We start from the raw sequence: 12,278 nt of genomic DNA on the forward strand, positions 1-12,278 counted from the left end.
TGGTTCTTCATTTACTACCCAAATTTCACTTGCTGATTAATAACCAGTTTTACCTTCCCGAGGAAAGGCCAAAGCAGCTAACGAAAGGAAACATTGATTAAAAAATAATAATTTGTTGTTGCGGAAAAGCAAATATCAGGAATGTTGCCATTGCAACTTTGCCTTACTGAGCTCAGAAGATTATGGGGCAGTTTCATGGGTGAGGCAGAGCCTATCCTCCTTCTCTTTTTCTTAGGCCTATCCTCCCTTTCTCTTTGTCTGATACTCCATCCTTCCATGGTTCAAGTACTCTAAGATTATCTGCTTTGTTGTGCCTCAAAAGGCAGGGCCCATTCCTCAAACTCTGTTCAGTTACAGAAGACAAACCAATTCTTACTAACTATCAATTTATCCCTTCCTAAAATTACCCCTAATTAATTTTTACCTCTTCTGCTTACCCATCATGTCAATGACTTAGTCAGCCAGCTCTCTTTCCCTCCTAGAGTCCCAGCTGCATTAATGTCATCTCTGTGGCTGAATGGAGGAGGTTGACATTTTGCACAGATGGTCCCCAAGGCTCACCTCCCACTTTGAGCCAGAAGCATTAACAGAAAATCTAGAAAGTTGTACAAAGGGTGGAGATGGACATTTGTCCTACTGTATGTTGGGACATTTGTCCTACTGTATGTAGGGATGCGGGTGGCGCTGTGGGTTAAATCACAGAGCCTAGGGCTTGCTGATCAGAAGGTCAGCGGTTCGAATCCCCATGACGGGGTGAGCTCCCGTTGCTCGGTCCCAGCTCCTGCCAACCTAGCAGTTCGAAAGCACGTCAAAGTGCAAGTAGATAAATAGGTACCACTACAGCGGGAAGGTAAACGGCATTTCCGTGTGCTGCTCTAGTTTGCCAGAAGCGACTTTGTCATGCTGGCCACATGACCTGGAAGCTGTACGCCGGCTCCCTCGGACAGTAACGCGAGATGAGTGCCGCAACCCCAGAGTCAGTCATGACTGGACCTAATGGTCAGGGGTTCCTTTACCTTTATTTTGGGAACAACAAAAGCTCATGCAGCAGGCACAAGACCCACCCACCCACAAAAACCACATTCAAGCGAGAGGACAAAGATTTGGCACCAAAGTACACAGCAAAAAAAACCCTGTAAACTTTTTGTTACAGGTGTTTTTGTGGGGTTTTTTTTAAAAAAATATAAGTATCTGGAAAGGTTTATGAATCATGCAAGGAAAGATGAAACAAGCATGCATTTTATAAAGGAATGCAAGTCTTTTAAGTGAATGGAGCAGATTTAATACGACATCTACTAGGAGGAATTTTTGTTGTTGTTGAATGCAAACATGGTACCATGAGAATCAAATTCTTTCACTTTGTATGATCCATTCATTCAACTTCAGCCAATTTTTGGAATGGATCATCTTCATGATTGTATTTTTGAGGGGGGGAGGGAGTTGTCTTAAAAAACAAAACAACAAACAAAGCACAGATGGCAGCTGCATCCCAATATTCTTCCAGGTCGGATAGGTGGGGTGGAGGTGGGGTGGAGGGAAATTACCAAAGTCATGACAAGGGCTTGAATTGTGAGGAAATATCCACCATCTCTACAGCATGCCCCCCCCCAAGCAGTCATCCTTTGGCTGCACTTGAATACTATCAACACGGCTTTGTGTTCATACTGCTTTGTTTTGTTTTTTAAATAAAAGGGACAATGAGTCCCAGAAGCATTCAGTAGGCACCATTTACCAAACACTTACAAGGCTGGTTATCATCTTCATGTAGTGAAGATCAGGCACTCCCCAGTACTGTGATATGCTCCATATGGAGCCTTGTAACACTTTAAGACCAGGTTGGAGAGCAGAGGTGGGGAACCTCAGGCCGTGGGGCCAAAAGCAACCCTCCAGTGTTCTTTATCTGGCCCTTAAGATTTTCTCCCTCTCTCCAGGCCATAACCCTCACTGGATCTGCTTCACACTGTGAATGGTTTTGGCTGGCTGGAATGTGCCCTTAAACTCTGATAATGCCTCTTGCTTGCGTGGATGGAGGCTGGGTGTTTGTGTGTATTGTTTGTGCATAGAAACTAGCCCACTGCACAAAGGTAAACATTCACATTGTTCCACCCACCAGTGGCATGTGGCCCCTTGGAGCCTTCAAAGAAGGGAATGTGGCCCTCAGGCTGGAAAAAAGGCTTTGTTGTCCACTCTTTCCTCCCTGGGGCGTGAAAGGAGAACCAGTGTGGTGTAGTGACTAGAGTGTTTGTCAGACTAGGACGTGGGAGGCCAGGGCTCAAATCCCCACTTGGCCATGAAGCTTATTGGGTGAACTTGGGCCTGTTGCTGCCTCTAAGCTTAACCTACCTCATAGGGTTATTGTGAGGATAAAATGATGAGAGGGAGAACCATGTAAACCACATTAAGCTCCTTGGAGAAAAAAGGTGAGAGAGAAACTAATGGAGACGTATGGGATACACATCTGCTGGGCATCACACAGTGTGCATGGCATAGAGGTTCATACACCCCACTTCTTCACCACACAAAGAAGATCTTCCAGCCCAGTAAAGCACCTGAATCGGGTGCTAACGCTTCCAACACCTCAAAAATCTTAAGGTGTGGCAAAAGGTAGACATGAGAAGAAAATCCAAACGCCACTTCCTGTTGGGCAGCCATACCCAGCAAAGGCAATGCCAGCCCACAGCTTATTTTCCAAGAGAAAAAGCATTTGGAGGCTTCCCCCATCAGATTGTGGATCATAAAGAGAATTCAGGCCCTGCTCATGACAGGGAGCATTCCTTTATTTGTACCTTCACTATCCGAACGACCTGAAGGAAACACGCCAGTGGCTGACAGGTAGATGAGCAGGACACTATTTGCAGGCAGCTCCTGAAATTTTGACAGGAGAAAGGGATGGGGGGGAAGGGGAGTTGGTGAGGGAAAATTGGAGAGGGGGAGGTAGGCCTTTGTTTATTAATGCACAATACAGAAACATATCATTTATTTTAAGCTGTCTGTATCAAGGATAACCCAATATTAATATGTTAAAAAAAATTTTTAATAAACGTAGCAGTAGGACTTGCACTGGATTGAAGGAATTCCATCCATAATAAGATAATAAGAGCGCTGCTAGAAGCACTCGCCCCTCATGTGGCTTCCAGCAACTGGTATTGAGAAGGTTGCTGATCAGAAGGTTGGCAGTTTGAATCCCCGTGATGAGGTGAGCTCCTGTTGCTCTGTCCCCGCTCCTGCCAACCTAGCAGTTCGAAAGCACACCAGTGCGAGTAGATAAATAGGTACCGCTGTGGCGGGAAGGCAAACGGCGTTTACATGCGCTCTGGTTTCCGTCACAGTGTTCCGTTGCACCAGAAGTGATTTAGTCATGCTCATCACATGACCCGGAAAGCTGTCTGTGGACAAATGCCAGCTCCTTTGACCTGAAAGCGAGATGAGCGCTGCAACCCCATAGTCGCGCGCTGCAACCCCATAGTCGCCTTTGACTGGACTTAACTGTCTAGGGGTCCTTTACCATTTATTCAGAAGCATTTACTGCCTCTGACCATTGAGAAACAGCATAGTCTTCGTGGCTAGTGGACATCAATGGTCTTATCCTCCATGAACTACTCTAATACTCTTTCAAAGCCATTCAAGTTGGTGGCCATTGTTGCCTCCTAGAATCATAGAGTTGGAAGAGACCACAAGGGCCATCCAGTCCAACCCCCTGCCAAGCAGGAAACACCATCAAAGCATTTCTTAAAGACCTCCAAAAAAGGAGTAGGAGTGAGTTTCATAGATTAACTACATAGTGTAGAAACACTTCCTTTTATTTGTCCTGAATCTTCCAACATTCAGCTTCATTGGATATCTGTAAGTTCTAGTGTCCTTCTCACTGCTAGCTCCATTGAGACCCCTCTCCTGTTTCCACACAACTGCAGCAGAGGCTCTTGTCCGCTGTTTCACTCATCTGGAAGTTGCTGGTGGCTTACTTCTTAGCCCTCTGGTCCAATGGTGCTGTTATTAAATGGCAGGTCAGTCCACAATGAGACCATGCTAACCCACAAACTGGTGGTGGATAAAAGGGCAGATGTGGTACGCATTACCAAGACTTGGATGGGCGAGTTGGGTGGGCCTGACCTAACTCAGCTGTGTCCATCTGGTTACTTGGTACAGAGCTAGGCTAGACTTGGGAGGAGGAGGAGAAAGGGGAGGTGTTACTATTTAGGTGTTGTTTAGGGAAGCTTTTAATGTTTAATAGATTATTGTATTTTAATGTCTGTTGGAAGCCGCCCAGAGTGGCTGGGGAAACCCAGCCAGGTGGGTGGGGTATAAATAATAAATTATTTATTTATTTATTTATTTATTTATTTATTTATTTATTTATTAAAACCTATTGATCTTGGAATGGGCTTAGGAGATCTGCACCTGGTGCTGGGCCAGAGAAACAGACAGGGGATGCTATGGTTTATTGTCCACCCCATTGCACAGCAGCACCCCATCCGTGCTGTCCAGGAAGGGCTCTGGAGTGGTGTTGGCAAACCCCAGGGACAGTAAGTCTTGATGTTTTTCCGTTAAAATGATCAACACAAAACAGTTGGGTTTCCTATTGATCTTTTTAATGGTTCCTGTAAACAGAGGTTTTGTTACAACCAAGCAGCATATACTGCTAAATGAATGAATGAATGAATGCTTGGGAGGAGGCAGAGCAACACGGAAGTGACGCATCTCACTCAAATGCCACTTTCAACTTTTTTATTTAAAAGATCATTGCCAACCTCCAGGCAACACACAAAGAAACCTCTTTTGTCTTGCTGTTGCTTCTGTTCAAATAGGTTTGGCAGTCTTTTAAAAATTATTACAACAACCTGTTCAAGTCAGGATGACTGTATTTAAAACAAGAACAATGATTCCTCTTTCAACCCAGCCATCTCTGGAAGAGGCAAAACAGCCTCTCCTTCTCTCTTCTCTTTCTAATTCTAAATTTGTGTCCAACTGAGGGAAACCTGCCTCATCTCCTCTTGCAGTAGCCTTCAATAGGCTGGTAAAAAAACAACAACAACACTCTCTTTAGAAATACATTTGGGCTGGAAACTGCTACATTAGCTAATTGGGATAGTGGTGGTCCCCCCCCCCCCCATTTGAAACTGTATTTGGTTTTGTGAATGATTTTTTATTGCTGCTGTATTCAATTGTCTTCCACTGCTGCTTATGCATTCACTGCAGGGTAATCTGAAAATTAAATTGCTGTTGCTTATTGCCTTGAGCTCTCCAAAGGAAAAGTGTATAAAACAGTTTAACTAGATGAATAAAATTCAATTCATAGCAATGATAGTATTTTTAAAATTTGTCACTATTCATTTCAATTGTGCTCAACCTCTAAAATACTAAATCAATTAATATGTATTTTATTTCATGAAGTTTATAATGTGAATGTTTTACTCATAATTTTGTTCTGAAGCGTCTGAATTTGTCATGCCTAATAAAGGTTATTGATTTGAATTGTGCTCAACAAACACCTTTTTTTCTCAGGAGATACACCTGCTCACTTGCATTTTAACTTGGCAAAATGGTATTTTAGGAGCAGTGGTGGCTGGTGGGGCAGAAGGCATGGAGGCCAACAGTAGATAGTGCCAGACAAAAATAGATAGAACCTCCCAATTCTAGTTTTGCTCCTATTCTCATCCCTGCTGAGTTATACAAGGGACCACACTGAGACTGATGAAGGAGCTGACAGGCAGCTCCCCACCCCAAGAGTGGTTGCAAGTAAGAAGGCAGGAAAGTGCCTGCTGACTCATGGCAGACTGAGGTTGGTGGGGCAGTGTCTCATTTATCCTACTGGACGAGCCTTCACTATTTGGAATATTCTATCACCAGAAAGAGGCACCTCCTCCTTTGGCACATACCTTAAACGATGCAGCCAAGAAGGTGTACAGCTGACTGAAGGTTGGCTTGTACAGCAAGTACTTGTGAGGGTTTTCCCTTCTTGCTGGCTTTTCGGTTGTCTCCTGTATAAAAAAGAAAGAAAGATAGAAACAAACAAACAGCACGTCACTGTTATGAGCTGCCCCTCAGATCTATACAATTAACCCAACATGGAATCCCGACTGATCTCAAACCGAAGTTAAAATAAATTTCCACTGCCTTGCCTGGTGAGTGCAGGGAGGAAAGACGAGGGGACTTGCCTGCAGCCCGGGCTTGCTCATTTGTGATGCCAAGTTCATAGGTTCCCTCTCCAGAGCTTGCAGCATCCGGAACATGTCGATTGTCAGCTCGCTGAACTTCACCTGCCAGAGACACAGTTGTAAATTAAAGGTTTTTAGAATAATGAAAGCCATTTCTGGTGGGTAAAGATTTTTTTTTTAAATGTATATAAATAGGCAAGAATAATTACATAACAGATGGAAATTAAAACATAAAAAGCCAAACCATAAAATAGGCACATAGAATCAGCACAGTTACATATAGTTTTTAAAGTAATGAGGTCCAGGTCATTGGGGTGGGGAGTAAGAATAAAATATGTCCTCACATAAAGAAAAAATATTAAGCATTATTTGACATTGCTCAGGCTTGTGACAATGGCTGCCTTGAAAATAATGGCTTGGCTGTATATGTAATCAAGATGTAATCAAGAAATGTCAAATTATATATATATGAAAAGTCTGGAACTTCTAGCCCTTGTTGAAAGCTCACATTATGTGTAATTTCATCCACTGGTGCTGGAAATTAAAGTCTTTTGAGCTACCAAGTAAGTGTGTGTCTGTATCAGCTTTTTTTTTTAATGAAACCCTGCATACCACTTTACAATTATTACAATAGAAGCACAATGCAGTGCGAAATACTAAAAATAGTACCAGAATATACATATTTAAAAGCCAAATCATAGAGCTATATAAAGGAGCAAAACATTCACCCTCTAAAAAGTCTAGAAAACTGGCAGAACACAGACATAAAGGCAATGCAGGGGGAAGCCCAGAGCTCTTTTCAAAAATTATGCTTAAAATTACTGTTGGGGGCCTATATCATTACCAGCTAATTAATCACTCTCTCTTCACGGATAATGCTAAAAATTATAGGTGTGTGTGTGTGTGTGTGTGTGTGTGTGTGTGTGTGTGTGAGGGATCTTCAGTATACTTCATAGCACCCTCATTAAACTTCTATTCCCAGAATTCTTTGGAGGAGCCATAGATACTTTATGCTATAGCACAGGGGTAGCCAACATGGTCCCCTCTGGATGTCATTGGACTACAACCCTTACCACTGGCTGTGCTGGTTGGGGATGAGGGAGTTGGGGTCCAGCAACATATGGAGAGTGCCTTGTTGGTTACCTCTGCTATATTAGAAAGCCAATATGTTTGTCAAATAGCTATACCCTTTGTCTCATTATTTTTTAAAGCCTGTTCATATGGTTCATCTTGCAACATGGCAACAGGCTTTTTAAAGCTCAGTTTGTGATTTTGACATGTGGGACTGTTATAAATTAATCAGCATCTCTATGTAGAGCCTGATCAATGGTTCTTTCAGCCCGGCACAATCTGTTTCTGACCTGCAACAGCTCTCTCCAGGGTCTTGAGCATAGATTTTCCTCCCAGTTTGTTTAAAAGAAATGTGGGTGGTAGGAGGTGTCAAGGGCTGCTTTATGCACCTGTGCTCTACACTCTGTGTAGCCTGGAAGACCATGTTTATTCCTGGTGACAAAGATTGGTTCAGTTCAGACATAACACTGAGCCATGATTATGGAAACTGAACTACGATTCAGCATGATGTTCAAGCTGGCAAGAGTAGAAGCATTCTGAGTTGCCAAACTTTTCCAGTTTGATAATTCTCCTATAGTGTGCATGTGTGTGTGTGTGCATGCACGCGCATGTACTGGCACACATTCACCAGATCTTGTGAAGAACATGCACATAAGCTGTCTGTGAAGAGGGAGTTGTGCACAGACAGTTTATGTGCATGTTCTCCACAAGATCTGGTGAATGTGTGCCAGTTGTGATGCACATTAATTTTTTTAATCACTTCTTAAAATTTAAAATTCTGTAACTTAAATGTAAAATAAGTCCATCTTGTGACCTATCATATTAAAGCCCATGAAGTTCTGAAGAGATTGGTGTTTTCAGTTTCTCAATGCTGGACTGAGCTTTTAAGGTTTTTGTGTAGTCAGACAAAGCCAAAATTGTCATATATTCTTTTAATTTCCAACCCTCATAGCTCAAAAACGGGATGAGAGAAAAAGCTAAAATTTTAGATTTAAAACTTAGTTTTGATCATTCAACAAGAAAGGTTGTTTTCTGCTGCTCCAGAGAAGCGGACACGGAGCAATGGATTCAAGCTACAAGAAAGAAGATTCCACCTAAACATTAGGAAGAACTTCCTGACAGTAAGAGCTGTTCGGCAGTGGAATTTGCTCACAAGGAGTGTGGTGGAGTCTCATTCTTTGGAGGTCTTTAAGCAGAGGCTTGACAGGCATATGTCAGGAATGCTTTGATGGTGCTTCCTGCTTGGCAGGGAGTTGGACTGGATGACCCTTGTGGTCTCTTCCAACTCTATGATTCTATGAACAAGTGCACAAAGTATTAAGAAAACTGGATGACGTGAGTTGGTTACAGGTAGGTAGCCGTGTTGGTCTGGATCGAAGTAAAATAAAAAAATTCATTCAGTAGCACCTTAAAGACCAACTAAGTTTTTATTTTGGTATGAGCTTTCGTGTGCATGCACACTTCTTATGCACACGAAAGCTCATACCAAAATAAAAACTTAGTTGGTCTTTAAGGTGCTACTGAAGGAATTTGGATGACGTGAGGTAAAAGAGTTGGATCACTTGATATAAAATGACCCCACTTGTGACATGGGACGAAAGGCATGTGTACAGGATCCCACCTGATTGTTACAGTTGCCAATAATAAGCGCATCTGCGAGAGCCAGCTGCCCTACGATCATCCCCTGCTCCAGCAGAGGGGCTCCCATTTCAGAGAGGCGGTTGGAGAGGATCACAAGGGTGTTGTCATCATTCAACACCATCACAGGGTCTGCCTGGAAAGAAAGGGAGACAGGCATGAGAATGAGGGTCCCTGACATGAATAATCTGGACTCATACATGCATATATGCTGGCAAAATTTATATTATCTTAGGAACACTGAAAGCCACCTTATACCAAGTCAGACCATTGGCTCATCAAGCTCAGTATTGCCAACACTCTTTGGTCATGACTCCTTATGGTCTCAGACAGGGGACATCCCTGGAAATGCCATATTGGGGATTGAATCTGGGGTGTATTGCATGCAAAGCAGATGTTCTACCACTGAGTGATGTTGCTTCCCTTGTATAATGTTGCTCAATTTACTTTTTCTAACACTATGAAAGCATATGAAAGCAATTGTTCCTATCTGGGAAAGGCAAAAGACAATACAGAAGCAGAAGGTGAGTTACTAGGAAGGGGAATGAGTAGTAGAAGATGACTTGAAGGCACAGAGGAAATACGATGCCCTCCCATTTCTTTCAGCGTTTAAAAGCTTCTCACTAAAACAATGAGAACTAGAAGCATGGGTGTGTGGTTTGCCTTTTTTAACAAAAACTCTGCTTCCTAGAATAGCAAACTACAATAATGGTAACTATCTCAGGTGGCTTGCTAAAAATACCCATTAACAGAGAAGACAAGAGGTATTGGTTGTAAGAATTAAGGGCTTACATAATCCGCAGCAGCCTTTAACTACCAGATGTTGGGAACAAATGGGAACACTCTATCATCCTTTGCTTGCCAATTTCTTAGGGCATTTGCCTTGCTACTGTAGAAGATAGAATACTGAGCTAAATGCCCTTTTTGCCTGAGGATTGTCACTGAAGATGTAGGGTAGGAGTCAAGATCTGGGAAGACACTGAGCTCTTTCAGAAAGAAAGAAAAATGCAGAGATTCACTTTTAAGTCCTCACCTCAACAAATGCAGCCACCTCTTGGAGAACCAGATTCCACTCCACTTGGTCTTCCGTGTTGAAGCGGTGGGTGTAGTCTTCAATCTCATCAGACAATTCCTAGAAAGTACAGAGAGCAACAAATGAGATGATTTAGTGCTGCTTTGGGCAGGGGGGCTAACTTGATTAGATTTTGTGAGTAGGCGGCATGTGCAGTAAGTAAGCAAACATGTGGCAATGCTCAAAAGAATTTGTTTAGAGTGTTCAGGGAAGCAGTAACAGCAGTAAACTAGAGGTGAGGAAGCGAGGATCCATGGTGCATGGCCACATCCATGCTGGATGGCACATTTCCACTTCCTAGTAAGCTGTGCTACATCATCATCATCGAAATTTTTCAACATGCAATACAGTATAATAAAAAACAAAGTAATCAAACTAATCTAAATAAAAGTAAAAACAAAAACAAAAGAGAAAGAAAAGAAAAAGATAAAGTGGGGCGGGTGGATGACGGAAAAAGTCCTCTCCCAAAAGTAGATCCTTAACCCTTGTCACCCCTAGAAAGGCGTTGACCTTCCTATCTCACCTGGGAGATCTTCCCTTCCCTGCCTCTCATGCACGGTCTTTCACCTGCCAACCATCACCTTCCAACCTCATTAAGCCAGAGTAGAGGACATAATGAACAAAATGGAAAAAAAGCAAAAGCATAGTGGCTAAAAGGAAAACTACATGAAGAAAAATATAATAAAACCTAAAAAGAGTGGTGAGAACTTCTGATTCTCTGTCTCTCAATTATGTAAATAAAGATTATTCAGAATATTCAAAGTGTTTACTGAAGGATAGTAAAGGTAAAGGGACCCCTGACCATTAGGTCCAGTTGTGACTGACTCTGGGGTTGCAGCGCTCATCTCGTTATTGGCTGAGGGAGCAGGCGTACAGCTTCCAGGTCATGTGGCAAGCATGACAAAGCCGCTTCTGGCGAACCAGAGCAGCACACGGAAACGCCGTTTACCTTCCCGCTGTAGCGGTACCTATTTATCTACTTGCACTTTGACATGCTTTCAAACTGCTAGGTTGGCAGGAGCTGGGACCAAGCAATGGGAGCTCACCCCGTCATGGGGATTCGAACCGCCGACCTGATCGGCAAGCCCTAGGCTCTGTGGTTTAACCCACAGCGCCACCTGCGCCCCTTCACTAAATAAAGATTATTCAGAATATTCAAAGTGTTCACTAAAGGATAGTATCTATCTGTATTCCATGATAATATCCAGCTGTTTCTCATTCAGCTAGATGATCTTTTCCCAATCTTCAACCCCAGACACCCCAATAGGGTTGCCAGACTCAATAGTGGACATGACATCTGTGCCTTTAATTGCCCTGCTCTCTTTTGAGTCTGGAAACCTTAAAGAGAAACCAGCAGACTCTTTGCTTGGAAATTAAACAAAGGGTCTGCTGGTTTCTCTTTAAGGTTTCCAGACTCAAAAGAGAGCAGGGCAATTAAAGGCACAAAAGTCCTGTCCACTATTGAGTCTGGCAACCCTACACCCCAAGTTCATTCTCATTTCCACAAAAAAGTCCAAAAGGGGCTCCCCAGTTGTTACCATCACTACATGCCTAGAATAGTCTTCCTCCAATCCGGTATGTTGACCTTATCTCAAAAACAAAAATAAAAACCCAACATCTATTATAAGGATAATAATCCATAGTTATCTACTTGTTGTATATTCATTAATTTGTACCCAGTTGCATATCTTCCAATCCCATTTCCTGTTGGCCATGATTTCCCATCCTAATTTGGAAAAAGGTTCCTTCCATTTCCTCACCAAGAGAATTTGCACAGGCTTGGTAGCTTTTTCCTCTGAATTCACTACAACTTGTACACAGCTCTATCTCTGCCATCTCAAGATGCTTCTTAATGTCTGTCATTGCTTTCATCCCCCTCCTCCAGGATCACTACTTAATCATTTGTCTGTTCCACTCCTCCAGTCACCTGTGTGAAGGTCCTCTCCATTTCATTATCTGCTGCCTCTCACTTTACCATTCTACTCTCATATTCAGGAAGATCTTGATCAGTATTGTTTCCAAAGGCTCTGTGTATTCTTTGGTCTGATCTTCTCTGATCCATCTTCGTCCACCATTTTATGCATCTTGGCTCTGAGCTATCATATTCTCAAATGTGCAACTGTTCTCTCAGAGTAGTGGTTCCCAAACTCCCACTCCCCCCACCTGCAACTACTTGGAAAGTGCTATGGGTGTTGGCAGATCACTTAATTACAGTACTGTGTAGCTATTGTAATGCAGAGCCAGTGTGGTGTAGCAGTTAGAGTACTAGACTAAGACCTGGGAGACCAGAGTGCTAGGCCCCACTTGACCACAAAGCTCACTGGGTGACCTTGGACTAGTCA

The 12,278-nt window shown here is 42.9% G+C and overlaps 1 protein-coding gene across 7 annotated transcripts in view; it reads right to left on the bottom strand.

Moving 5' to 3' along the window:
• SCAI (suppressor of cancer cell invasion) overlaps window positions 1-12,278 on the bottom strand; it is a 90,794-nt gene that overhangs the window by 19,007 nt on the left and 59,509 nt on the right. For all 7 annotated transcript variants that reach the window (XR_009557033.1, XM_035112857.2, XM_035112856.2 and 4 more), the window contains 5 exons: window positions 9,898-9,996; window positions 8,848-9,000; window positions 6,156-6,257; window positions 5,877-5,978; window positions 2,787-2,865 (listed from right to left, as the gene is read on the bottom strand). Coding sequence is in view for 6 of the 7 variants with exons in the window: in XM_035112857.2 (XP_034968748.1) it covers window positions 2,787-2,865; window positions 5,877-5,978; window positions 6,156-6,257; window positions 8,848-9,000; window positions 9,898-9,996 (535 nt within the window). In the remaining variant the exon portion in view is untranslated. The remainder of the gene's footprint in view (window positions 1-2,786; window positions 2,866-5,876; window positions 5,979-6,155; window positions 6,258-8,847; window positions 9,001-9,897; window positions 9,997-12,278) is intronic.

This window comes from Zootoca vivipara, chromosome Z, assembly GCF_963506605.1.
Source record: "Zootoca vivipara chromosome Z, rZooViv1.1, whole genome shotgun sequence".
NCBI lineage: Eukaryota > Metazoa > Chordata > Lepidosauria > Squamata > Lacertidae > Zootoca > Zootoca vivipara.